Genomic DNA, 27,822 nt, shown 5'->3' on the forward strand with positions numbered 1-27,822 from the left:
CATGCTAAATCTTTTCTTCTAGGTCTTTTGAGATATATAAAACATCATTATTATCAACAACCACCCAAGTGTGCAATAGAACACCAGAGCGTATTTCTCCGTTGAACATGTAGTTTATTATCTGCTGACCAACGCTCTCCTATCCTGTCCTCCCTTTTATCCCAACCTCCAGGCAACCACTACTCTACTCTGAATTTCTATAAGACGAATTCTTTTAGATTCCTGTATGAATGAGATCATGGGGCATTTGTCATTCTGCATCTGCTTAATTTGCTTAGCACAGTGCCCTTGCGTTGCACTGATGTTGTAAACCACAGCATTTGACTGAAGAGTGTTGTTTTGTGGATACAAACCACCTTGAAACAAATCTGTTCATCAGTTGATGGACGGTTAGGTTGATTCCTTTCCTAGTCTCTTGTGGATAAATAGTCCTACAGTAAACACAGGAGTGAAGATGTCTCTTTAATATCCTATTTTCCTTTCCTTTGGATATACACCCAGTGGTGAGATTGCCAGATTTTTTGTTGTTGTTGTTGTTGTTACATTTTAGGCTTTTATTTAGTGTGAAAGATGCATAGGAGAGGCCAGATATTTTGGTAATCCTTTTAAAAATTTTTTGAGGAGGGGCTGGTACTGTGGCACAGCAGGTTAAAGCCCTGGCCTGAAGCACCAGTATCCCATATGGGCACTGGTTCGAGTTCTGGCTGCTCCACTTCAAATCCAGTTCTCTGCTATGGCCTGGGAAAGCAGTAGAAGATGGCTCAGGTCCTTGGGCCCCTGTACCCATGTAGGAGACCTGGAAGAAGCTCCTGGCTCCCAGCTTCAGATTGGCACAGCTCCGGCCATTGTGGCCAATTGGGGAGTGAACCATCAGACGGATGACCTCCCTCTCTCTCTGCCTCTCCTCTCTCTGTGTAACCCTGACTTTTGAATAAAATAAATAAATCTTTAAAAAATATTTTTTGAGGAAGCTTCACATTGATTTCTGTAATGGCTATGCTAGTTTACATTGCTACAATTAGTGTGTAGGTTTTCCTCTTCTTTGTATTCCTGACATTGTTATCTTTTGTCTTTTTATAACAGCCATTCTAACTGGGGTGAGGTGATATAGCATGATTTCGATTTGCATTTCTCCAATGTAGAAATGTTGAGCATTTTTTCATTTACATCATAATATTTTGTATGTCTTCTTTTAAGAAATGCCTACTTAGTTCTGTTGCCAATATTTCAATCCAATTGTTTGGATTTTCATTATGAGTCCCTTGAATTCTGTATATATTCTGGATGTTAACACTTCATCAGACACAGTTTGCAAACATTTCCTCCTATAGATCGTCTCTTCATTCTGTTGATTGTTTCTTTAGCTGTGCAGAAGCTTTGAGTTCAGTACTCTCCCTTTGGTCTATCGTTGCTTTTGTTTTCGGTACTTTTGTAATCTCATCTAAAAAAACTCTCATCTTTGTCTTGTCAAATGCTGTGTTTTCCCTAGATTTTTTTCCTAATAATTTCATGTCTTATACTTAAATCTTTAACCCATTTTTTAATATACAGTGAGCAATAAGGGTCTACTCCAACTCTTCTGCATGTTTATACCCAGTTTCCCCAGTACAATTTTTTGAAAAGACTGCCATTTCCCCAATGTATATTCTTAGCACCTTAGTAAAAAATCAGTTGGCTTGAGGTTGGGTCAGGAGAGAGGACATGGATATTTGGCACAGTGACTTAATTCACTATACTGAGATGCCTGGTTTGAGTCTTGCCTCCTCCACTTTTTTTTTTTTTTTTTTTTGACAGGCAGAGTGGATAGTGAGAGAGAAGACAGAGAGACAGGTCTTCCTTTTTTCATTGGTTCACCCCCTAATGGCCGCTGCGGCCAGTGCACCACACTGATTCGAAGCCAGGAGCCAGGTGCCTCCCCTGGTCTCCCATGCAGGTGCAGGGCCCAAGCACTTGGGCCATCCTCCACTGCACTCCCGGGCCACAGCAGAGAGCTGGCCTGGAAGAGGGGCAACCGGGACAGAATCCAGCGCCCCGACCGGGACTAGAACCTGGGGTGCCGGCGCTGCAGGTGGAGGATTAGCCTATTGAGCCGCGGCGCCAGCCTCCTCCACTTCTGATCCAGCTTCCTGCTAATGTGCAACTTGGGAGGCAACAGGTGATGGTCAGGTACTTGGATCCTTGTCACTCATGTGGGAGATCCAGATGGAGCTCTTGGCTCCTGGCTTCAACTTGGCCTTGCCTCCCATGAACCAGTGGATGGAAGATCTCTGTCTCTTTCAAATAAAGTAAAAATAAACAAATAAAATTTTAAAAATCAGTTGGCTGTAGAGGAATGGATTTACTTCTAAGTTCTCTATTCGGTTAAATTGGGCTATTTTGCTATTTGCTATTGCTATTGCTATTTGCGATTGCTATTTGCTGTTTTCATAGCAATACATCAGTATTTTGATTTCTATAATTTTGTAGTATATTGCAAAGTCAGGTAGTGTAATCCATTATGCTTCGTATTTTTTCTCAAGACCACTTTATATATATATATATACACACACACACACACACACATATATATATATATATATATTTGTATATATGTTATTCCATGTGAATTTTACAATTGTTTTCTTTTGGTTCTGTGAGGAATGTCATTAGCATTTTGACAGGGATTATCTTGAATCTGTAGGGTTCTTTGGGTAGTATAGACATTTTAACAATATTGATTCTTCCAATCCATGAACATAGGATATCTTTCCAATTTTTTGAGGACTCTTCAATTTCTTTCCTCCATATTTTATAGTTTCCTGTTTTCTTAAAACAGTTATTTTGAATTCTCTAAGAGATCACACATAGGCATCACTTTATGATCAATATTTAGTGACTTATTTTTTCTACTTTGTGACATCATGGTTCCCTGGACATTCTTGATGCTTATTGATGTACAACAACCCCTGTGCATTGAATAATTAGATATCTAATGCAGGTGGCACAGTATGGCTTTGTGCCCATCCTTCTAGAAATTCTAATCAGGCTATTTGTTATGTTATCTGAACCTGTGTTCATAACTGCTATTTCAGCACTAAATTGTATCCTAAGTTCAGGTTTATTGCAAGTCTGTGATTGGTGTGTTGTCATTGTTTCAGCATTAGAGGGCACCCAAAGCCCATGTTTCAAGCACACCTACAGTGGATGTGTTGTTCAGAATAGGCTTGTGGCAAGCATAAGAGGGTAGTCATCTCCTCTGGGTCCACAAGCATCTACCCTAATCCAAAATCATGGCCCTGTAGTTAGGAACCACAGGATTCTACCAGCACTGGGCTTCACCACAAAAGGTCTAGCCTTGGGCTCCAGAGCAACATTTTATACCCAACTCTCTGCTCTTCCTCCAAATAGACAATGACTCTGTTCATGTTGGCTTCCTTGGGTTGGAGGAGGGATAGGATAGGAAGTCTTGTGGCCACTGTGGCCATCAATAATGAATTAGGTCACTCACGAATCCTACAACCTGAGCTGCTGAGACCCACATAATACAGGGAAATACAAGACCCAGACTGCTGTTGTTCTGTCTGGTGCTGTGGTCTATTTGTGGCTTGAGACTACTGCAATTGGTCGGGGGTATTGTGGGCCAGAAATACATCTGTCCTACCAGGACCTTAGATCTGTACCTGGTTTAGAGCAAGTCCAGAAGGTGCTTCCATGGGCCCTGGCCTGGGATCAACAGAGGCTATTGGGTTCTGCCTGGTGTTGGATTTCACCAAGGTGGAACCAGCACTGATATCCAAAGTCAAGTCCTGTGCTTACCTCCCTATCTTCCCCTCCAGTGGATGGAGTCTTTTTCTATGCAGTGCTGAGATAGGGGCAGGGATGTCGGAGGCAGTGCCTTGACCACCAAGACTGATGCTAACTTGGGTCACACTTGAAGCTCATCATCCCTGCTTACAGATGGAATTTTTTTCCTTAATATTTTTCAAGATTTTATGTCATGACTATGGGCACATTTGTCTGAGAGGAGCTAAACCTTCATTACAAGAAGCCAGATAAAATGTTAGGTAAATTTTAAGATTTATATTTTGTCATGATGAAAAAAATCCCAATGAAATTTGTTTGGCCTTGAATCAGTGCTATGGCTGAATTTGGGACAAAATTATGAATGTTCTAATGTTCAATGTTTGTTTTGGGTCTCTTTGTCTATTTCAGTCCATATTTACGACTGGTTGCCAGAGCAGACTGTCTTCTGACTTGGTGTGTGATACCTGTGTGAGGTTAGGTTGTAAGCACAAGGTAGATCCTCACGATGAGGAGAGATGGAAAGTGGCTCTGGGACTTTAAGCTGGACAGCACCGGGTGCCTTTCCATATCATCTTACCCCCCCACGGGTGCCTTTCCATATCATCTTACCTCCCCTACCTTACATACCCCCCCACCCCCCGGTGAACAAGTGAGGGAGGTGATGATAATCTGCTGAGTACATGTAGAATAACTTACTGGAGTGTGGCCAGGCTTGAGTGTGGGACCAGTGCAGTCCCATAGGGCCCTGACCCACCATAGTCCCACAGTGGGGTATCCTTGAAATATGAACACTGGACCCCATGAGTTCTGTCATCGTCCTGTTTGGGGGAACTCTGTTCTCATCAGGACTTGTGGCTGGCAATAGCTTTGAAGGAAAACCTGAAAACAGACTTCAGGATGCAGTAAGACCAGAGTCACTACACACCTTGTTCACTAAACAGAGTGCAGGAGACTGCTGAGACCACGCGAAAGAGAGGGGGATCCAAGGCCCAGGCTGCCGCTCTCCGCCTGCTGCTGTATTCCTCTCATGACCTGAGACTGCCGCGGTTGTTCAGAGATGATGTAGTTCACAAACATTTCCATCACACCAGGCCCTTGGGTCTCTCCCTGGTTTCACGTTCAGGGGAAGAGATGCAGATGAGGCCAGGTCTGAGGTCAGATTCTCTCTCCTGCCAGTATGAGCAGCCAGAGGGAGCAGGTGCTGTCTGAATGCATTGCTAGGCCTGTCTTGTCCATGCATCCTTTAGATAATGGCAACTTTTTCCTGTGGGGAGATATGGAGCCTTCAAAATCCCTTCAGTAGAATCACATCACCATATCCTCAAGTGCAAATGCGAGATTCATTTGGTTTTCCCTCCAACAATTCTCATACTTGAAAGCTGCCCCCAGTCAACCCCTTCCTGATTGTTACAAGAGTTACGCTGATGTGGAAAATGAACAAAACTGGAGAGCCAGTGACTTCACTCCCATTTAAGGAAATCTGGTTTATCAGTGTTCTATGATTTCTGGATCAGTTCCCTGTTCCTCATTCATGCCAGGAAAGAATTTAAGGGCTTGCCAAGTAGTATCACATCCAATAGAGAAGTGAATTTGGGAGAAAGGGTATCAGTGCCTCTCCAAGTTCATGTGCAGCTGATAAAAGGTGATTAACAGAGAAGCAGTAGGCAATGAAATGTGTGTCCATAGCCTTTTTTAGAAATTGCATGAAAAGCAGGACATGAACTAGGATGTTCCCCTGGAGATAGCAGCGGGTTCAGACAAGTTTTTTCCAAGATAGGGGAGAAGAGCTTATTCTCTCCTGGGTGGAGGTAGAGGGTAGGGCAGTGATTAAAGTAAGGGATAGATTTATTCTGCAATGATTAACTCTGCCTTCCAATGACATGCTGTTTTGATAAGGGGCCCAGTGATAGCATAGCAATGATGAGGAAAGCTAACATAGGTGGAAGCTAATAAAGGTGGCACAGCCTGGTGTAGAAAGTGAGCTGCGGACGGTTTCTGTGGAGGCGGCCATGGCAGTGCAGGTTCCCCTGCTGGGGCAGGCAGGGCTGCTGCTCCTGCTCTGTGTCCTGCCCTGGGCTGAGGGCGGCAGGGTGCTGGTGGTGCCCATGGAGGGCAGCCACTGGCTCAGCATGCGAGAGGTCGTGCGGGAGCTCCACGCCCGAGGACACCAGGCTGTGGTCCTTGCTCCAGAGCTGAATGTGCACATCAAAGGAGAAGACACTTTCACCCTGAAAACCTACCCCATTCCTTATACCCAGGAGGAATTTAATGAACTATTCTTCGGCAACTCTGGAAGTATCTTTGAAACGGAAAACTCTCTGAAGACATTTTTGCTAACTATAGCAACTATGAAAAATGTTTCTACATTCTTTTACAGGTCTTGCAAGGAGCTATTATACAACAAACCTCTAATCGGGCACTTGAATGACAGCTCCTTTGATATGGTCTTAACTGACCCTGTCTTCACCTGCGGGGCACTGCTGGCTAAGTACCTGTCAGTTCCTGCTGTGTTTTTTTTGCGTGCGATTCCATGTGATCTAGACTTTGAGGGCACACAGTGCCCAAACCCTTCCTCATATATTCCCAGGCTCCTAACAATGAATTCAGACCACATGAGCTTCCTGCAAAGGGTCAAGAACGTGCTCTACCCTCTGACCCTGAAGTACATTTGCCACATTTCTTATGATCCATATGCGAGCCTCGCATCTGAGCTTTTTCAGAGAGAGGTGTCGTTGGTGGATATTCTCAGCCATGCGTCCATGTGGCTGTTCCGAGGAGACTTTGTGCTGGACTACCCCAGGCCCATCATGCCCAACATGGTGTTCATTGGGGGCATCAACTGTGCCAACAGGAAACCACTCTCTCAGGTCTGTACTGCTGCCTCCATCCAATCAAGTGTTTACTTTTGAACCCATCTGCACAAATATTTGTGGGTGCATCATGGTGTAGTTAAGGATTGCAATGGTCCCCAAGAGGAATGAGAGTCAGGGGAGAGACCCTGTAATAGGGTAGACAGTGTTGGTGTGACTCCGCTAATTCTGTCTGCTTGGTCAAGGTCCTGTCTTCTTGGTTGTTTGATTTCCTTCAACTGTGTCAGAACAATTAAGTTGTGAACTACTTCATCAAGGGGTTTTGCTTGCAGATTTTTGGTAGAAGGATGTATTAGCTTTTTGTTACTATAAGGAAATAGTAACAGAGGCTACTGACAAAGTAGGATAGAGAGATTTCTTTAGGTCATAGCTTTGGAGTTTCAAGTCCAAGATCAAGCAGTCCCGTTGATTAGGAGTCTGGTGAGGGTGGTAGAAGGCAGTGGCAGGAGCACTTATTGAAATGAGGAGATACATGGAGAGGGGGAGAGAGAATATCTTTCATCTGTAGGTTCACTCCCCAAAAGGCTGCAACATCCAGGACTGTGCCAGGCCAAAGCCAGGAGCCAAAACCCGATCTGGGTCTCCCATAGGGGTGGCAGGGCCCAGGCACTTGTTTTGATGTAAGATTTCAGTCAATTCATAGTGTGTATGTTTAATTTTATTCCTTCTATTTATTGTAAGCATATTCTTTTCATATTACTGCTTCCTTTTGCTTTTATTTTTTAAGACTTCTCTTCAGTTTTGGAATTGTAAGGCACTTTTCCATTTACATGTGGACACAGTGAGGCATGTTGAGACTTCTGACTTGTAAGAGTGATTACACTGGGCCCATCACCCATCCTGAAAGCCTTAATCCAATCACACCTGCAAGGTCCCTTTGCCATTTACTGTAACCTGGTCAGTTTCCAAGGATTAGAGTGTGGAGGAGTTTGTGGGGGTTATTATTCTGCCTGCCATAGACAGGAAGTCTAAAGTTATACCTAAATCTTATTCAAAACTTGAAGGTTTTCCCCCTAAATCTTATTCAAAACTTGAAGGTTTTCCCCCTCTATTATGCCTTTAAATTTTTGGTCTCTTCTTTGAGAACATGTTATCCATAGCTTTTTTATTCTGCAAGTTCCACCCCCTCTTACTCTCCAGTTTTCCTTTTTTTCTTATTTTCCTCCTGTGCCCTGGAAGAGGATCTCTGGAAGAGCACAAATGTAGCATGATTTTGTTTTCTGTGTTATCAGTTTTACTTTTTATTGCTTTCAATGTACATTTGAAAAAAGTTCTTTTTGCTTTGTTTGTGTCAGTGACTGTTCCCTTCCATTCTCCACAAATAATTTTGTTTTCATAAAGTCCCAAGGTTAAAGAATTCCTCCTAATTTTGTCAGATGTAGATAATTCAAATGAAACATTCTCCCTCACTTCACACAAATACTTGCATTCTCTAAGTGGAGAAAAACAAGGAGCTCCCCCTAGTGGACTCCACTTCGGGTGGCATAAAGGTAGAGCACAGACTAGGAACTTCAATCTGGGCCACCACCTGCTTCTCAGAGAGGAGTCACACTAGACAGTGGGTGGAATTACACTGAAGTGGATGCCACGTGAGTGGGAGAAAAATGAATCTGCATTTGTTGAGGAAGTGGAATCAGGAATTTCTAGAAAGATAAGCAGAGTCAGGTGAATGACTTCCCAAGATGGAGGAGGTCTCTCTTTGGAGATAGAAGAGTAGAATTAGGAGAAACGAGTAGATTGATAAATGGCTCTCTGAAAAGAACACCCTCGCCTCCAAATGCTTCCCACCATGTGAAGTTAGCTGACCTAAAAGCAGCTGTGTGTGAGCTGCAGTCAGAAGTGCCTTTGGGGTTTTTGGACCAGGAGGAGATGGACTCTGGTCTCCATGTCTCCTGAGGGACTTTCCTCTCCCTGCCTGGTAAACTCACGGTGATCCTGCGGGGAAAATCCACTGCACGGGACATGAGGCAGTCACCTTTCAGCAGAGAGAAAGCCTTTTCCCGCTTGGAAAGCCTACCCAAACCACTCCACAAAGGACGAACGCCCACAGAGACCCATGTGAGTGGTTTTGTTGTTTTTATTTTTTGTAACCAAGACATTTAAAAGATATTTTCAATTTTGAAAATTCTTTAAATGTTTTATACCTCTATAAAAAGAGAACTTTGTATTTACAACAGGATATGTCAAAGCTGAAATCTTTGCCTTCAGCTGTTACAAGAAGCCAGGGTTGTTAATAACCCATGACCTCTGAGTGAACTTGAGCACCAAATTGCTGACCAGTGAACGGTTATCTATTTTAACCAATTCTGTAGATAAAACACACACTAGGTCTATCCTATCCAGAGTGGTGGTTTCCAACATACATACCCTATCACTTCCTCAACTTCTGCAGAAACAAACTCAGCTCAGCAAACTATTCAGTGAGTATCTTCACTGGTCTGAGCTCCCTGGAGGAAAAGAGTGAGCTGGTTCATATCCCAAATGCCTACAACGCTGGGCCTGAGCCAAGGCCAAAGGAGGGAGTCAGGAACTGAGTCCTGGTCTCCCACGTGGGTGGCAGAAACCTAATTACTTGAGTCATCACCACTGCCTCCCAGGGTCTGCATTAACAGGAAGCTGAAGTCAGGAGCCAGGGCTGGGGCTTGAACCCAAGCACTCCAGTGTGGGACAGAGGCATCTGAACCAGCAGGTCAAATGCTTGTCTCATTGAACTCATTTTTTAACAGCCTGGTAGTGTTTTCCTACTCTGATACTTCTTGATCCAGGAAGAAAATTCCTCTGTGGTCTGAGATCTCACAGGATAGTGCCGGCTGAATCCCAGGCTTCTGTGTTGGTTGCATGTCACGCCCTAAGGATGACACTCTAAGGGCACTAAAGGGCTTCTCATATCATCCTGCTTTGTTGACCATGTGTGCAGGCCACATAACCTTCTTGCAAATGGTTAAGAACTTGCTGCGTGTAGTAGCCAGTCTAGTTCAGCTGTCCTTTGGCTCTCATGACTTAATGCAAATCTCCTTCAGAAATAATCAAGGGTTGGGACACTTGGTGAGGAACGTTCTTGAGACAACTATGTCCCCATAAGAATTCATCTGGGGCACAACCCATGCCAAAATAATGCTATTTCCTTTCCTCCGCCATACGTATGGTGCCTAAGCCAGTCAGCATTTCAGGTGAAACCTGGTTTCCACAAACCTAATGTATGTGTCACACACGACAGTGGTATTTTGTGTAGCCTCGTGGAGATGCTTTCCTGCATTCCTAGGATCAAGTATCGTCGTAGACCAAGTCAGGGCTGAGCACAGTGTAACATGCCACTGACCACCCGTGCTATCCCGGGCAGTTACATACTTAGGTATGTTGCCCTTAGCTTTCAGAGGATGTGTGCGCTGGCCAACACTGATTCCAGCCCAGTGAAATGGATTTTAGACTTCTGACTTCCAAGAGTTAATAAATGCTCGTTTATTATTTGACCTCAAGAAAGCTAATAAATGCTTATCTTACAAGTCATCAAGTTTGTGGTGATTGGTTGTGGCAACCACAAAAAACCAATACACCTACTGCCAGGCTCACCTGCCTTCATAAAGCCCGGTAGGTGCTGACACAGTTAAGCCCAGTCAGCTCTCCCTGCACATCAGCAGCAAGTCTGTGGCGCTCAGCCGTTCACTCTGTGCGCTGAAACAACTCAGTATAAACGGACTGAGCGAGCGACCTGGCCACGCTTCAAACCAAACCGGCAAAGCGAAGCGTCAAGGTGCCGTGGTGAACAGCTTGTCCAACTCTAGGAAAGTAATCGTTTGCCTTGGTATGCAGTTTAATAAATAGCAAAGTGCACACGGATATTTACAACAGTTTCAAAGACAGAGACCCCCGGCACGTGGTGCCAGCAATTAACAACAAACAGGCACTGCAATGATCCGTTTATGAATCCCTGGTACAGCTGTTTTCCACGTAGAGTTTCATTTGCAATCGCAGGAAAAAAAAAAAGCAAAGTCGCCGCCGCCCCTCCGAGGTGCTCTGACGCCGCCGCGGGCCGCGGTCACGGGGTGCCGATGCGCAGCAGCTGCTCTTTGCCGTTTATTATCAGCGACTTTAACTCGCCGTCCTCCTCCACCTCCACCCTCTCCTGGCCGTTCTGCACCACCCGCCTGGTGGTGATCTTCTTGCCGCCCACGATCTCGGTGGAGGTCGACACGGACTTGAAGCTGCCCGCGGCCCCGCCCCCACACGACACGGAGAAGGCGGCGAGGCCTCCGGCGCCCAGGGACCCGCAGGAAGCAGAGCCCGCGTCCAGGGAGGAGAAGCCGCCCCCGAACGCCGCCGGGAAGTCGCCGACGCTGGAGAAGAGCGGCGCGGACGCCCGGCTCCGGCGGCCCCGGGAGCTCCTCCGAGCGCCGAAGAAGAACAGGTTCTCCAGCGGGTCCCCGAGGAAGTCGAAGGAGAACGGGTCCCGGCCGCCGAAGAACTCCCTGAAGACGTCGGCGGGGTCGCGGAAGGTGAAGACGCTCTCGAAGGGGTCCGCGCAGGGCTCGCCGCCGCGGTCGTAGACGTCGCGCTTCTGGGCGTCCGACAGCACCTCGTAGGCCGCGGCCACCTGCTTGAACCGCCTCTCGGCTTCCTGCTCGTTCTCGGGGTTTTTGTCCGGGTGCCACCTGAGCGCCAGCTTGCGGTACGCCTTCTTGATGGCGTCGGGCGAGGCGTGCCGGGGCACGCCCAGCACCTCGTAGTAGTCCACCATGTCGGAGGCGGCCACGGCCCGGGGACGCGGCGAGGCGAGCAGCCCAGGGGCGCGGGCCCGGGCGTCCGCGTGCCAGGCGACGCCGGGCCGTGCGACAGCGGCGCCCTTTGTGACGTGGCCGCGTCCCATTGGCCGAGGCTGAGGCGGCCGCCGCATCCCAGAATGCCGTGCTGCCGGGCCTGCCCTGCCGGAAGCGCTGTGTGACGTCGCGCCGGGGGCGGCGGCCGCGCGGTTGTCCGCAGGTAGGGTGGACGGAGAAGAGCGGCATTATTGTGGAAATGGTTTGACTGGAAAACCCCTGGGCATCCCCAGGACTCCCTGGCCGAGCCCAGGAGCCGCTGGTCTGATGTGTCAAAGTCCGAAGCTGTGGCCGCGGTCAGGACGGGACTCCGGGCACACCTGGGGCGCAGCCGGCGTTCCCACAAAGACCGCGGCGGGACCACGACGTTCCCTTCTGACGTTTCTTGACGTCTAGGTTAACTTCAGTTTGTCTTTATTCTCTGTCGGGCACTGTATTCTCTGCTTGGATAAACTGGGATGCAACCCACCAACTAAGGTCACTTAGTTCCAAGGGGGAAATGATTAACCCGTGAACCCTCTATGACTTCACCACAAGAGATAACAGGTCTGCAGAGGCCACATTATCTCAGCGGAGCAGCCACAGAGCTTGAGTGGCTGAACTTGAAGCTTTGAACTTGACACTTGGTAAGGAAGCAATGAACTGTAGGAAGCCAATACGACAGCCCAGTATAAACAGAGTAATGGGGAAAGTACAGAGCACCCTTTGGGAAGGGCAAGCAATCGAGAATGGCTGGAGGGTAAAGGGCAGAGACAGGTGGAGAGGAGAAGTGTGGACAGGTGGACTGCGGATCTTTGAAGGGAGTCCTGAGGCCAGGACCACAGATCTGAGTTTTCCTCTGGGCCCTGTGAAGCTGCTTACCAAGGTGTCAGTGGTGTGGAGAGGGGAAGTGCAAGGGGCAGCTGTCAGAAGTGATAGCTGGAGGCTGGGGAGACAGGGAGCTGGGGCCCTGACCCTGGACCATGCACCGGGACCCGAGAGATAGTGACGAATCGTCTGGAGTCAGCACTTGCTTGCTTGGATTTAGGACCCAGAGCACAGAGGGGGAGTGAAGTCCCCTCCACATAGAAGCTTGCTGAGTGCTTACTGTCTGGGGCCTGTGTGAGCGATTCCAGAGCCCAGACCCTGCCTGCAAGCAGTAGATGCCTCTCTCAATAGTCTAGTAGCAAGAGCGGTTTTACACACTGCTACTACCGGATACGAGGCAGAACAGGAAACAAGAGTGACAGTTCTGTTTCCACTGGAGATACCCATAGATGACCCATGGGGCAATGACTATGTCTGTGTTTCTCCTTTAGTAACAAATCCTTCCACTCTGCTGTGGTCAAAGAGCTAGGAGTGTGCTGAGTGGTGGAGGCCTCTTCTGGCTTTAGCCTAAGAGGAAAGCGCCTCTTAGTGGATTCCAGCCATGCTCCAGCCGGCACTCCACTCTCCGGTAGCCCCAGCCCCAGCCGGCACTCCACTCTCTGGGAGCCCCAGCACTGCAGCGTTGTGCATGTCCCAGGACACCTGTGCTCTCGCACCAGAACAGAGCTCACCCTGCCCTGCAACTGCCTCGCTCTCCGTCTCTCCTCGCAGGCAGGGACTATTTCTAACCTGGTTTTCTGGCCCCAGCTCCTAGCACAGATCCTGGGGTGCAGAAGTGCTCACACGTTCCCTGCATATTTGGTGAATGAAGGGATTCACAATGGATTTTGAGTGTGGATCTGCTTAGGTTCTAGGAGGGAGGCTGTAATGGATTGCGTAGTCATGGCTGCCAGTCTGATGAGCGTGAATCTGGATTTCCTGCAGTCCAGATCAGAAGCAACGTTCCCTGCCCAGGGACAGAGTTGTGGCCCCAAACGGTCTTGGTGCACAGTCACCTCCGAAAGCCTGCAGGCTGTGTGTGATTCCAGCAAGTCGGGAGATCGTAACTGGTGAGTGTGTAGTGTAGCCTCTTTGCTCTGTGTAGTCTCCAGATGAACTCTCCTGACACTGGGGCTCCATTATTGCTCTCAGAGTTCAACCTGGACTGTGAATTTTAGATAGTGGTGTGACAGAATGAAGGCCTTGCTGCTCACTGGGAATGAAGAGTGCCTGGGCTTGGGGAGAGGCTTCCGGTTATGTGAGTGTGTGTGTGTGTGTGTGTACACTCAGGAACAAGCACACACAAGACTGGAAGTCTGTGGAGGAAGGATGTTAGCCCCAGGGAGAGGTACTTATGTACCTACCCTAAGTACTGGAATGAGAGGGCCCCACAGGACACTGAGGTGTCAACTCAGGAGTTTCTCCAAGACCCCCAAGTACTGCCCAAGCATGGGTGGCTTGTAATGTCCATGGTCACAATGCTGAGTTCCGAGTGTATCTCCAAAGAAAAAGTGGACTTTGGGGCTGGCACTCTGGCATAGTGGGCTAAGCACCTGTGGTGTCGGAATCCCATATGGGTGCCAGTTTGAGTCCTGGCTGCTCCACTTCTGATCCAGTTCCCAGATATGGCCTGGGAAGGCAATAGAATATGGCCCAAGTGCTTGGGCCCCTGCACCCATGTGGGAGACTCGGAAGACTCTCCTGGCTCCTGGCTCCTGGCTTCAGATTGGTCCAGCTCTGGCCATTGCAGCCATCAGGGGAATAGACCAGTGGATGGAAGACCTTTTTCTCTGTCTCTACCTCTCTGTAACTCTACCTCTCAAATAAATAAAAATCTTAAAAAGAAAAAAAAATGTGGACCGCTCAGTTCTGTCTGCACTCCCATTGGCCCTTTTCTTGGCGGGGGGGGGGGGGGCATTTGTGTTTAGCAGCCATGATACTTCCTGACTCTTCATCTGGTCTCCTGAGGCACAGCTGGAACTGGATAGTGGTCACCCAGTGCATTGCCCTTGGCCTTGTCGTCCTGTCTCTACCTTCTCTCCACTTACTTCCATTGGGTAATGACTGTGGGGGATCACAGGTTTCCTTCTGACTTCTAACAGGCTGTAAGTTTCAATCAGGGGCTTGTACATCATTGTTTGGATATCACTGAGGGTGCAGGGAGCTGTTGTTAGGAGCAGGGCACTGACCCCAGGTCCTGGGCCTCGGCTCTGCCACTTGGGAAGTACAGGACTCTGACAAACCGTTGTGCACCTCTCAGCCTGTCTTCATTTATAAAATGGGAAAGTAGATTCTGCCTCTACAGGACAGCTCTGAGGGATTACCAAGGATGCCTTGTGATGAATTTAGCACCATGTTTGGCACATAGTACACACTCAGTATATTTAAATTCTTACTGTTTTTACCCAGCTCTCCCCTTTGCCTTCAACTCGGTCATCAGAATTTTCCTGAGGGTCTTATTTGCTCTGAACCTTGGGTTCCTATGAGGAATGCAATTTAACATGCTTTAGTGTTTGTCTTGCGAGTACTTCAAAACATTTGTGGAAAATAGAATTGAAAGATAAGTTGTTTTTGGTGTGAAAAGTTTTGAAATTCACACATACAAGGATCTTCATAAAGTTCATGGGAAATGCATATTACAGATTCAAAAAAATTATGTACCAAAAGAAACTTATCTTTTAATTCCGTTTTCCCACACTTTTGTTTTGAAGTTCCTTCGTATTTTGGCTTTCTATTTAGAGAATGTTCTTTCTGAGCGCTTCCAGATCTGTCTTTGGAGAAGGCTTGCATGCACGTTGTCTCAAGTAGAGTTCCCTTTCTGGTCGTACTCTACCCGGGTGTGCCTCCAGCATAAGATTTCAGTCTTAGTAAGTATCACAGTCTCCAGGGTGCCCATTTGTGCAGTTGGTGAGTCTGTTCCTCCCGATGGAGCACGAATTCTGGGGAAGCGAAGACTCTTGGGTGGTGGTCCCAGTGCTGTGCCAGGCTTGATAAATACTCGTTGTTGAATGAGTCAAGGACGACGCCAGGCGATGATGCGGAGCCCTGAGTGAGATACGGAGAAGGGTATTGGTGAAGGTCTCCATGACCAAGATGGGTTGCACTGCCTTGTTCTTTTCTTTCTAGAAGTCTTTCTAGAAACAGGTCATTTCTGAAAGGGAAGCCTGATTTGTCACCACATAGTCGTTTTCTCTCTCTGGTGGCACTTTTTGGTTGAGGAAAGTACTAATGTAATGGACCCAAAGGTTCTGGAGGAAGTGTGCTTTCTGTGGCCACTCAAGAACCTGAGTCAGTCAGTTCAACTGTGATTGCCCGTAAAAAAGCCCAGCAAACCTCCACCGTCTTCATCTCTACTTCCTGCTGCTCGAGCAGCTGGCTTTCACCATGTGACACAGTCACACATTAACTTGTTGGGTAGATTGGTTCTTGCAACATGTGAGTAGGAGAGAACAGGCGCACTCTGGCAGGAGCAGAGGCAGAGTACCATGGCCACAGGGTGCCAGGACCCACGTCGCCTGTCCGTCCTGGGCCTGCTGCTGTGTGTCCTCAGCCCCAGCGTGGCTCATGCCTCCAAGCTGCTATTGGTCCCCATTGATGGCAGCCACTGGCTGAGCATGCTTGGGCTCATCCAGCAGCTCCAGCAGAGGGGACATGAAATAGTGGTCTTAGCGCCTGACGCCTCGGTCTTCATAAAAGAGGGAGCATCTTACACCTTGAGGAAGTACCCCGTGCCATTCCAAAGGAAGGAAGTGGAGGAAAGCTTTATCGCACTCGGCCGTAATGTTTTTGAGAACGCTCCTTTCCTGCAGCGTGTGGTGACAACATACAAGAAAGTCAAAAAGGACTCCGCTCTGCTGCTCTCTGGCTGCTCCCACTTACTGCACAACAAGGATGTCATGGCCTCCCTGGCGGAAGCCGGCTTTGATGCCGTGTTGACTGACCCTTTCCTTCCTTGTGGCTCCATTGTGGCCCGCTACCTGGCTCTGCCCGCCGTGTACTTCTTGAATGCACTGCCGTGCAGCATGGACTCCAAGGCTACCCAGTGCCCCAGCCCTCTGTCCTACGTGCCCAGGATCATGACCGTTAGCTCGGATCACATGAGCTTCCTGCAGCGCGTGAAGAACGCGCTTGTGGCCTTGATGGAAAACTTCCTGTGTGATGTGGTTTATTCCCCGTATGCGTCGCTTGCCTCGGAAGTCCTCCAGAGAGACATGAGTGTCCAGGAGCTTATGAGCTCTGCGTCTGTCTGGCTGTTGAGAGGTGACTTCGTGAAGGACTACCCCAGGCCCATCATGCCCAACATGGTTTTTGTTGGGGGGATCAACTGCCTCCACAGAAACCCACTGTCGCCGGTGTGTATGTGAGTTAGCCTCTGTTCTTGCAAGCGCTTTGTATGGGTGAGCTTGCTGAGGTAGTTTAAAATGACTGTGAATTTCTGTCTTGCAAGTCTTCTGGGCCTGAGCTCCTCTGTCTCGGCATCGTCTTCTGGCTTATTTCTTTGTAGCCTCAGATACAAAGCATATTTTGATATTTTGCTGTGTGCTCCAGTGGATAGAGATCAGTTAGATGCAACAGGCATTATCTGCTGAGCACAGAAATGTGCGGCGGGCACCTTGATTGGGTCAGCTAGGCAATATTTGAGGTTGATGAAATAGTTGTTTGATATCTATAGATTCTGGCAAGGAAAGTTGTTTTGATGGTCCTGGGTACGGCTCCAGTTTCCAGATCAGGGGTGGGGAATGTCTGGCTGCAAAATCATTTGATCTGGCCCTGCCAAGGCAACTGCAGGCAGGCCTTGAAATTCAGTGATCTAGCAGAGTGATCTTTAAGTTGACAGTGTTGTACCGCTCGGAATGATGTTATTAATATCCTAATGGCTTCTTAGAAAAAGGTCCCCCACCCTGCTTGAGATGCTCTAGTGGGTGGCTAGATCCTGCAGTTCTTTCCTTCTAATGAGTGAATTGCCTAACTCTCGGGTTGTGACACTGGGCAGAGTCACTTTCCCAGAAATGATAATATGCTAATTTCTCCCTCCCCAGATTTCGAAATGAACAAAACGTGGCATTCACACCCCCGTCTAAATCTCCTTGAATTTACTAGAAAATGAGCAGGAGAGGCATCTTCAGATGGTAGGGGAAGGACTCTCTGGAGGGGGACGTTTCAGTGGTCTGTCATTCATTTATCCTGCGGGTATTTGCCGAGGACCTCCCAGTAGCACAGGCATTTCCCAGCTGCTGAATCTGGCTCCTACCTAGGGGCTGTTCTCGCCCGTGGAGACCACTGGGCCTTATTTCTGTTGCAGTCCTAGCCGTGTTCTAAATGATTGTGTGATTGGGGAGGAGAGACTCTGGGCACCAGCAAGAGCACCAAGTCAGGAATCAGACGCTGTGCTGATGCCTGTGCTCCACTGCCTTGTGACCAGATTCCCCTTCTGTGGGCTTTGATCCTTCATTTGTAATGTGAAGTAGGATCCGATGGCCCTTCAGAGATCTGCCTCTGTGGCTCTGGACCTCACAGGCTGCTGCACAAGTGTGTGTTGCATGGGGTGGTCTGGTTAAGAAAGAAGGTGCTGGTTTCCTAAAAGTAAGATGAGAAAACCCAACAGTACAGAAAACCATTAATGATTCTCTTTCAAGTGGAGGGCAAGGAATGGGTGAGCTACCACCAAGCTGATGAACACCTCTCAAAACAAAGGAAAGAGATGGGGTCAACTTGTCCACATTGGAGAAGTATTCAAGGGGAGTATTTTTGACACCATCATGAAGGATCCAAGAGAAAGTCGTCGTGTTTCACATTCACTCTGGAGCTTAAGGCATTGGAGATGTGCATGCCTAATGGACATTCTAATCAAAATGGGAGAACTCATCTATAAATCTGGTGGGCATTCCCAGTTATGCTGGCCTTCTGCCTATTCCTGGAACATTTCAGAATCTTTCCCAATTCAGAACCCTTGAGCATGCTGTTCCCCGAGCTAGTTAGATGTCCGCCTTCTCATGTTCCAGGACAGCTTGAATGCCGCTTCCTCGCAGAGCTGCCCTCTCTAACCCAGCACTCTCACTTCCCTTTGTAGCACATTCAGTGCTTCAGTCAGCGGGTCAAGACCATTGTCCACTGACCGTGTCCTGCACTCCCTGGGCCACGGTCAGGGCAGCTGTGGTTTTGTGTCAGTCACATCTGCTGTGTGCTGCACTCTCAACACCTGCACTGGGTCTACAATGCTTGGAGTCCCTTAAATGTTAGCACCCGAGGCAGTGGGCACTCAGCAAATAGTGGCTAAATGAAGGAATACAAACAGAGAAAAGAATATGAAGTTGGGACTGGTTCCTGGAGAGTTAGTAAGCCCCAACGACTCTTTAGTCTCCCCCCCCCCCCCACACACACACAGCATTTTTATTGTTTGGTTTACAAAATTTGGTGATAATGTAGGTCCCTATTGCTCACTTATTAATACATCATGAATATTGCTCCTGTTCAAAATATGAGTCAAATTTTTTAAGTGTTAAATAGCCTGTATGGCGTTTATGTACCACAGGTTTTTCTGCTGGCCATCTGATCTAGATCCCTCTGAAACACACTGAGATTTCTGTTCCAGGACTTTGTCATTGTGACTTCGAAGATCATAGCGAAGATTAGTATGTTAGAGTTTTCTTCATATTTGTTGTTTCTTACTGCTTTTTTCTGGTTCTACCTTATTCTTGTTTACAGTTTTTTGGTCACTACTGTGAATGTGTCATTTCCCCCATCTCTGTCTCTAGCTGGTTTTCACTATTTTTGTTTCTAGCCAGTTCCTCAGTATTCAACTATTTCACCAGAATGTTGATTTCCATATTTTTTAAAAATTCACATGCAGTCATTTGCCGGTAAACAAATGTTGGCTCCTTCAGTGGTAAACTCCATGCTGAATGTCAGTGTTGCTTTCACTGGAACTTCTAGAAACCATTGCGTAACTCTGGTGGTAGCAAGGGTTCTTTGAATAGAAATAATTTTTATGTTGTCATTTTGTGTTTGCCTTTTTTTTTTTTTTTTTTGGCAAGTAGCCTTTATGTATTTAAGATGTTTGCGGGAGAGACTGCTGAACTTTATGTAATGATAATACCCCCTACCCCACACATTTGTCCAAATGGTAAATTTTATTGACTACATGGTGATTGCCATCTTGTTTAGTGCAAGCAGGCTTATGTGTGAAAATATCTTTGTAAATTGCATCTGATAGTAGCCCTCTTTGTCTTGTTTAATGTTTTAATCAAGAATTCTACTTTTTTTTATATTGACATCAATACCCCTATATTATTTTTGTTTATAGTTCTCTATAATCCCTTTGTCTTCAAATCTTCTTTTTCTTTCTTTTTAAACAACACAGAGCAGGTATTTTTAATCTGGCCAGAGTTCTTTACTAGGTGAATTTTATCTGTTGAATTTTCTGGCTGATTGATCTGATTGTAACCCTCCCAGGCTCTTTGAGTCTCATTGTGTTTGCCATGTTTCCTTTTCCTAGTTTTTGCTGGCTTTTCAATTTATTGTCTCTCTTTTCCCCTGTGGTCTTTAAATAACAACAACTGCTACTCTACATTTGGATTCCCCTGGGGGCGATCTTCCAGTCTCAACAATACTCACTTTAAAAGTCTTGAACTTCAAGAATAAAGATAAAATTTCTATTTCATAAGAAATCCCATAAAGAAAGCATGGCCTACCATGAGATGAGTCTTTGATGTGTCCAGGTGACATTGGGAGAAGAGATGAAAGTGGAGGATTCCAGGATGTCGGCCCCCATCAGGGTGTGGGACCATCTCAGCTTTGAGAGCAGCCAGACCCAGCTCAGCAGGGCCAGAGATCTCAAGATGAGGAGAGGAAGCAGGTTCTGGGGAGTGTGGGGTGTGTACGGGGAACTCGAATGCATCGTGGGACAGCAACATGCTTCCAACATGTTGTCTGAGTGCTACAAAAAGATTCTGGAAAAACCACAGACATTTGCGAAGGGGAAAATCTATTAGGAAGTCTGGAACTGAAAATACTGAACTCAGGGAAGAGCTTAGGAGCTCTCTGGAAAGTCTCCCACTGGGTGGAGAAGTTCCAGCAGAACACGAGGATTGCACCACATTTGGACACAGACGAGCCAAGGGGTGGGGATCCAGGGTTATCCAGTGCTTCCTTCTTTGGCCGTTCCAGGGTCTGTAAAGTCAGGGCAAGGGGTACGAGAAGTTTTGCCAAATAGGGAATGGACCTTACCTTTACTGAGCCCCATAAAACCTGGCCCAGGTGTTGGCCATGATAATCAGTCTCCTCACGTCCCTGCCCTCCTCCCTAGATGGACTTGCGTGCCACCTCACCCTCAGCCAACTCCTGCTGTTGAACTTGGCTCTTGATGGACCTGCAGGCTCAATTTTGTCTTAGTCACATCCTGCTGGTTGCTGAGTGGGCGTGGGAGGACGCCCGTGGAGGGGAGATTAGTGTGGCCCTTTCCAAAGTAGGAGCAAAGGTCCTGGGAAGTGCAGGGGAGTCCATTACCACCACCCTGGAGAGGGAGCTTAAGGAACCCTGGAAATGAGCCACCTCTCCCAGGGGAAAGGGGGAGGCAGGAAAGCATGGGGGTGCAGATCCCAGGGAGGAAGGGCTGTGGAAGAACCAACCCCAAGTGCAGTGTGATGGCAGAGAGGACGACCCTGGCCTCCATGGCCTTCTCAGATGAGCCTGGTACAGAAAGGCCACGACCACGAGCATGGGCACTCCAGAGGTCTGGGGCTGGGGAGGGTGGGTGGCAGAGAGGACTTTTCTCGGGGGAGGTCTGGACAGCGTTTGGGCTCTTCCAGTCAGGTTCAGCACCAAGCTTGGCAGAAATGTCTGAACTGTGCAAGCTGAGCCCTGTCTGAAGTCCAGTATCTCACATCTGGAGGTGACCAGCAGCCTACGGGTTTGCCCAGCAGCGTTGATGTTTTAGCAGTCCAAGTCCCTTGTCCCAGGGAGCCACTTGGTTCTGGACAAGCCTTGCTGATCACACGATCTCATTAATGCCCTGGACATTCTTCAGAATCCCACAAAACCACCTGGGAGACTCCCTGGGGTTAACTAGACCAGTAATGACCTACAACTGGGGACGACATGATGCACTTACACCTTGCTCTGTCACCTCGCAGCAGACTTGGCACACGTGCAAGTGCCTGCACATGTCTGTGTTTTTCTTTTGGGCAATTAGCACATTACCTGGGCTCTGTAATTGCAGTCAAGGGAGAACCCCAGCAATAACTAAGCAAGAAACCTTCCTCCTCTGCTGGTGAAAAATTTTTATTAATTTATTTGAAAGAGACAGAAGCACACACAGACACACACATCTCTCATCTGGTGATTCACCCCACAAATGCTCACAAGAGCTGGTGCTGGGCCAGGCTGAAGACAGGAACCAGGAACTCAACCCAGGTCTCTGAGGGTGGAGGTAGGTGCTCCTTAGTAAGACTCTGCCATGGGACGCAGATGTCCCAAGCGGTGGTCTCACAGTAGCATTGAATGCCCCCCCACCCAGCTTTCCTCTTCTGGAAGGGAGAAAGGGAGCAGGAGATGCTACAAACCACACACTACTAATTTTTGTTTCTCTTTTAAAAAATCATTTTTAAAAATATTAAGGTGATGGCCAGCGCCGTGGCTTAACAGGCTAATCCTCCGCCTTGCGGCACCGGCACACCAGGTTCTAGTCCCGGTCGGGGCGCTGGATTCTATCCCGGTTGCCCCTCTCCCAGGCCAGCTCTCTGCTATGGCCCGGGAAGGCAGTGGAGGATGGCCCAAGTGCTTGGGCCCTGCACCCGCATGGGAGACCAGGAGAAGCACCTGGCTCCTGGCTTCGGATCAACGAGATGCGCCGGCCGCAGCGGCCATTGGAGGGTGAACCAACGGCAAAAAGGAAGACCTTTCTCTCTCTCTCTCACTATCCACTCTGCCTGTCAAAAAAAAAAAAAAAAAAAAGTTAAAAAAAATATTAAGGTGAAAGACCTTTCTCTCTGTCTCTCTCTCTCACTGTCCACTCTGCCTGTCAAAAATAAAAAAATTAAAAAAAAATATTAAGGTGAGCACATTTCATGCGTCTCACAGATACAGATTTAGGAACTTAGTGATACTTTCCACCTTATCCTCCCTCCCATAATGCTCCCGCCCTTCCTCCTCCTTCCTCTCTTATAATTTTTGTTTCTCTCTCTCTCTCTCTCTCTCTCTCTCTCTCTCTCTCTTACACACACACACAGAGACTTTTAATCACATTCTTAAGAGGAAGATACCTAGTTCATAGCTTAAGGTCTATGGTTCCCAAATTAACCAGGTATTTTTCTTTGCCTCTAGGAATTTGAAGCCTACGTCAATGCTTCCGGAGAACATGGAATTGTGGTTTTCTCCCTGGGGTCCATGGTGTCTGAGATTCCGGAGAAGAAAGCTATGGAAATTGCAGATGCTTTGGGCAAAATACCTCAGACGGTAAGATGGTTTTATATGACTCCCTCATCTCCATACCCATAGGCGTTCAAACCAAACTTCCAGTATCTAAATGAATTCCCTTACAGGTCAGCATCCCTGATCCAAAAATACAAGATCCAAAATGCTCCAAAATCCCAAACTTGTTGAGCACTAACATGATGCCACAAATGGAAAATTTCATGCCTGACTTCATGTGTGAGGTCACAGTCCAGGCTCAGGTGCACTGAAAATATTGCATAAAATCACCTTCAAACCATGTGTATCAGGTGTACACAAAACACAAGCAACTTTCACGTTCAGACCTGGGTCTCATCTCCAAGATATCTCATTGTAGCTAGGAAAAGTATTTCAAAATCAGAAACACTTTTGTCCCCAAACATGGAGGAGGAGCGAGCCTCACCTTGTAGTTGGAAACTTAGACTTGAGTTTTTCCTGCCTCTTCCCATCTATTAGCCCAGAGTTCTGTTTTGTTAAGATCATATTATGATTAAGGCATTTCACGATCTTACCTTTCATATTTTTTATTTTTCCTATTTAAAAATTTTAATTTTACATATTAATAGGGTATAGAAGGTTAACACATATATTCAGTCTGTGAGGACAGATAAGGTTAGTTAACATTTATACTTCCGTAAAAAATTAAAAGCATTTATTTATTTAGAAAGGCCAAGAGAGAAGGAGAGAGAAAGAGAAAGCGAGATCTCCTATCTGCCAGTTCACTCCCCAGATGGCTGCAACAGCCAGGACTGGGCCAGACTAAAGCCAAGAGCTGGGAATTTAATCCAGGTCTCCCACATGGATGGCAAGGACCCAACGACTGGAGCCATCACCTGTTGCCTTCCATTAGCAGGAAGCTGGAATGGAGAGTGGAGCCAGGTACCCTGCTGTGGGCTGTAGGCATCTCAAACAGTGGCTGAATCTCTGTGCCAAGCACTTGCCTCTTCTTATGCATTTAAAAACCATTTGGGGGCCAGTGTTGTGGCACAGTAGGTTAAGCCACTGCCTATGGTGCTGGCTTCCCATACAGGAGCACCAGTTCAAGTCCTGACTGTTCTGCTTCTGTTCCAGCTCCCTGTAAATGCACCTGGGAAGGCAGAAGAAGATGGCCTGTGTGCCCGAATCCCTGCTACTCACATGGGACACCTAGACAGAGTCCCAGGCTCCTGGCTTCAGTCTGGCCCAACCAGACTGTAGTCCTCTGCAGAGTGAACCAGCAGATGAAAGATCTCTCTGTGTCTCTCCCTCTCTCTGTGTCACTCTGCCTTTCAAATAAGTAAATCTTCAAAAAATGTTATTTTGACCAATGGTAATTGTACATATTTCAACAAATATATATATATATATATATATATAATATCTCCTTATCATATTGGGAAATTAACATTTTCTACTCCTTGTTCTTAATGATTGGCACCTTTGAACTCTCTGTCTCCTCGTAAAACCTATAATGGGTGATTACGACCTGGGGTCGCTCCTGTGCTGTGTGGCACTAGAACTTAGGCCTCTTATCTGTTTCCAGAACCCACGATCCTGCCTCCTGCATTTGCTCTCCCCACATTTGCCCTCCCCTGCACCTTTCCCAGCCTCCGATAATCACTGGTCTATGTTCAGATCAGCTGTGAGGAAGAACAGGCAGTGTTTACTTTTGGTGCCTGGCTTATTTCATGTAATGCAATGTCCTGCCATCCTGTCTGCTAGGATTTGCAACTCAGCTCTCAAGGACTCCAGTAAGCTGTGGTCCACTTCACTTAGGAGTCTCATCCTCTCTACGAGACTCACAAGTGTATTAGGGAGAATTTATTTAAAATAAACTGACTGCCTTCCTTCATACTAAATAGAAATATTTCTTCTAAAAGTTGTTGGTTAGAAAACTGGATTTATTCCTTACATTTCAGCTTTCACAGTTCTGCTCCACCTGTTTCATTAGGCAAACTCACCCTAGAAGTGCAGGCGTAGGGAGACCTCATAAGTACACAGCCAGATGAATTTTCACAGATTCGCCCAGCATACCCTTGAACCCAGCCCTTCAGACTAAGAATGTTGCCAGCCCGTGGAAGCCTTCCTGGTCACCAGACTGCCCGCCTTTCTGTGTTCATTCAAGGGACCCTCCTTCTAGCTACTGTAGCAATTAAAAAAAAAAAATCCTGTGTTCTTTCTTTAAGCCCTGTTCTGTTTGTCCCTGCAAGGTCCTGTGGCGGTACACCGGAAGTCGGCCATCGAATCTTGCCAAGAACACGATCCTTGTCAAGTGGCTACCCCAAAACGATCTGCTCGGTATGTTGGCTGGATCTGGCATGCAGGTCAGACCAAGCTTAAGACACTGGGCTGGGCACAGCGGTTGTAAAGGGTGGTTTAGCCTGAAAACAGCATGGCCACTGCCTCCCCCAGGCCTTTCTGTCTGGTGGGGGTGTCTCCGCCCACACGTTCTTTTGTGAACTTTTGCAATGGTTCCATAAGGACAGCACAGAGTCCTTGCAGTGCTTTCAAAACCTACACTGTGTCAGACTGGGAAACCGTGACGTAACCGCTGGCATCCCTTCCTGCCTTGCTTCTCAGGTCACCCGAAGACGCGTGCCTTCATCACGCACTCTGGCTCCCACGGTATTTATGAAGGAATATGCAACGGCGTTCCCATGGTGATGCTGCCCTTGTTTGGCGACCAGATGGACAACGCGAAGCGCATAGAGACCCGTGGGGCTGGGGTGACCCTGAACGTCCTTGAAATGACCTCTGATGACCTAGCGAATGCCCTAAAAACAGTCATCAATGACAAAAGGTAAGAGATATGTAAAGGGCAATGCTCCCTGTATTTTGGCCATGATTTTAATGATAAATATTCTAGGGTAAAAACAAATACATAAAAGTCTAGATTTATAAATAAGATCACATGGGTGATGTTATTATTCACTTTATGAAAGGATCCTTTAGTTCCTATGTTATTATCAGAATAGCTATATATTATCAGAATAATATCTACATATTATCAGAATGTATTTAAAATGTTATTTCCCATGATTGACTTAAAAATGTAATTTATAAAAATAATGTCACCATGATGGACATAAGGTTCTGCAAAGAGAGAAGCACTCAACTACAAGGAGCATAGAGTTCACAGGAGAAGAACACAAAGGGGCTTAGGAGTGCAGCTTTTCCCAGGACTGGAACTCGTAAGAACTTTGTCCATGGGAGTCTATAAATGGGGCAGTCATGTGATATCACAAAGGCTTAGAGTAAGAGCAAAGACAAATTTGTTCAGATGTGGCCCTGAAAACTGTTTAAAGACAGCCGTCATCAGAGCACATTGTCCTTGCGTAAAACGTATCACACTGCTGTCAAACTCACCGTGAACAGGCTCATCCAAACCTGAGAAGAACTGATGGCCGTTGGGGCATTTCGTCCAACAACAGTGTGTGTGTGCGCATACATTTGTGCATGCCGTGTGTGTGTGCATCTGTGTGTGTCCATGCATGTGTGTGTGTACATTGTGTGGACACATAGTGGTGTGCCCATGCATGTGTGTGTGCATCTGTGTGTGTCCATGCATGGTGTGTGTCCATTGTGTGGACACATAGTGGTGAGCCCATGCATGGTGTGTGTCCATTGTGTGGACACATAGTATGTGTGCCCATGCGTGTGTGTGTGCATCTGTGTGTGTCCATGCATGGTGTGTGTCCATTGTGTGGACACATAGTGGTGTGCCCATGCGTGTGTGTGTGCATCTGTGTGTGTCCATGCATGGTGTGTGTCCATTGTGTGGACACATAGTATGTGTGCCCATGCATGTGTGTGTGCATCTGTGTGTGTCCATGCATGGTGTGTGTCCATTGTGTGGACACATAGTGTGTGTGCCCATGCATGTGTGTGTGCATCTGTGTGTGTCCATGCATGGTGTGTGTCCATTGTGTGGACACATAGTGGTGAGCCCATGCATGGTGTGTGTACATTGTGTGGACACATAGTGGTGTGCCCATGCATGTGTGTGTGCATCTGTGTGTGTCCATGCATGGTGTGTGTCCATTGTGTGGACACATAGTGTGTGTGCCCATGCGTGTGTGTGCATCTGTGTGTGTCCATGCATGGTGTGTGTCCATTGTGTGGACACATAGTATGTGTGCCCATGCATGTGTGTGTGCATATGTGTGTGTCCATGCATGGTGTGTGTCCATTGTGTGGACACATAGTGGTGAGCCCATGCATGTGTGTGTGCATCTGTGTGTGTCCATGCATGGTGTGTGTCCATTGTGTGGACACATAGTGTGTGTGCCCATGCATGTGTGTGTGCATCTGTGTGTGTCCATGCATGGTGTGTGTCCATTGTGTGGACACATAGTGGTGAGCCCATGCGTGTGTGTGTGCATCTGTGTGTGTCCATGCATGGTGTGTGTCCATTGTGTGGACACATAGTGGTGTGCCCATGCGTGTGTGTGTGCATCTGTGTGTGTCCATGCATGGTGTGTGTCCATTGTGTGGACACATAGTGGTGTGCCCATGCGTGTGTGTGTGCATCTGTGTGTGTCCATGCATGGTGTGTGTCCATTGTGTGGACACATAGTATGTGTGCCCATGCATGTGTGTGTGCATCTGTGTGTGTCCATGCATGGTGTGTGTCCATTGTGTGGACACATAGTGTGTGTGCCCATGCATGTGTGTGTGCATCTGTGTGTGTCCATGCATGGTGTGTGTCCATTGTGTGGACACATAGTGGTGAGCCCATGCATGGTGTGTGTACATTGTGTGGACACATAGTGGTGTGCCCATGCATGTGTGTGTGCATCTGTGTGTGTCCATGCATGGTGTGTGTCCATTGTGTGGACACATAGTGTGTGTGCCCATGCATGTGTGTGCATCTGTGTGTGTCCATGCATGGTGTGTGTCCATTGTGTGGACACATAGTATGTGTGCCCATGCATGTGTGTGTGCATCTGTGTGTGTCCATGCATGGTGTGTGTCCATTGTGTGGACACATAGTGGTGAGCCCATGCATGTGTGTGTGCATCTGTGTGTGTCCATGCATGGTGTGTGTACATTGTGTGGACACATAGTGTGTGTGCCCATGC

At 47.4% G+C, this 27,822-nt stretch overlaps 2 protein-coding genes across 6 annotated transcripts in view; one reads left to right on the forward strand and one right to left on the reverse strand.

Moving 5' to 3' along the window:
- Positions 1-27,822, forward strand: part of LOC133761011 (UDP-glucuronosyltransferase 1-6) — a 215,355-nt gene that overhangs the window by 183,010 nt on the left and 4,523 nt on the right. For 3 of the 4 annotated variants that reach the window (XM_062193681.1, XM_062193673.1, XM_062193665.1), the window contains 3 exons: positions 22,634-22,765; positions 24,952-25,039; positions 25,322-25,541. In XM_062193681.1, the coding sequence (XP_062049665.1) occupies positions 22,634-22,765; positions 24,952-25,039; positions 25,322-25,541 (440 nt within the window). Of the gene's footprint in view, positions 1-15,798; positions 16,666-22,633; positions 22,766-24,951; positions 25,040-25,321; positions 25,542-27,822 lie in introns of those variants that run through there. The other variant, XM_062193657.1, reaches the window with a different exon arrangement.
- Positions 4,443-20,317, reverse strand: LOC133761038 (dnaJ homolog subfamily B member 3-like). Of its 2 annotated transcripts, none has more exons than XR_009866027.1 (2): positions 20,005-20,317; positions 4,443-5,047 (listed from the first exon to the last, which is right to left on the reverse strand). XR_009866027.1 is itself a non-coding variant. In XM_062193690.1 (2 exons), exon 2 carries the CDS (start codon positions 11,542-11,544, stop codon positions 10,690-10,692), a length of 855 nt encoding a protein of 284 aa, XP_062049674.1. In that variant the 5' UTR covers positions 11,545-15,358; positions 20,005-20,317; the 3' UTR covers positions 10,114-10,689. The 2 variants fall into 2 exon arrangements, 1 of the variants encoding a protein (XP_062049674.1); XM_062193690.1 differs by lacking the exon at positions 4,443-5,047 and adding an exon at positions 10,114-15,358.

The sequence above is a fragment of the Lepus europaeus genome, chromosome 1 (assembly GCF_033115175.1).
Source record: "Lepus europaeus isolate LE1 chromosome 1, mLepTim1.pri, whole genome shotgun sequence".
NCBI classification, from domain to species: Eukaryota; Metazoa; Chordata; class Mammalia; order Lagomorpha; family Leporidae; genus Lepus; species Lepus europaeus.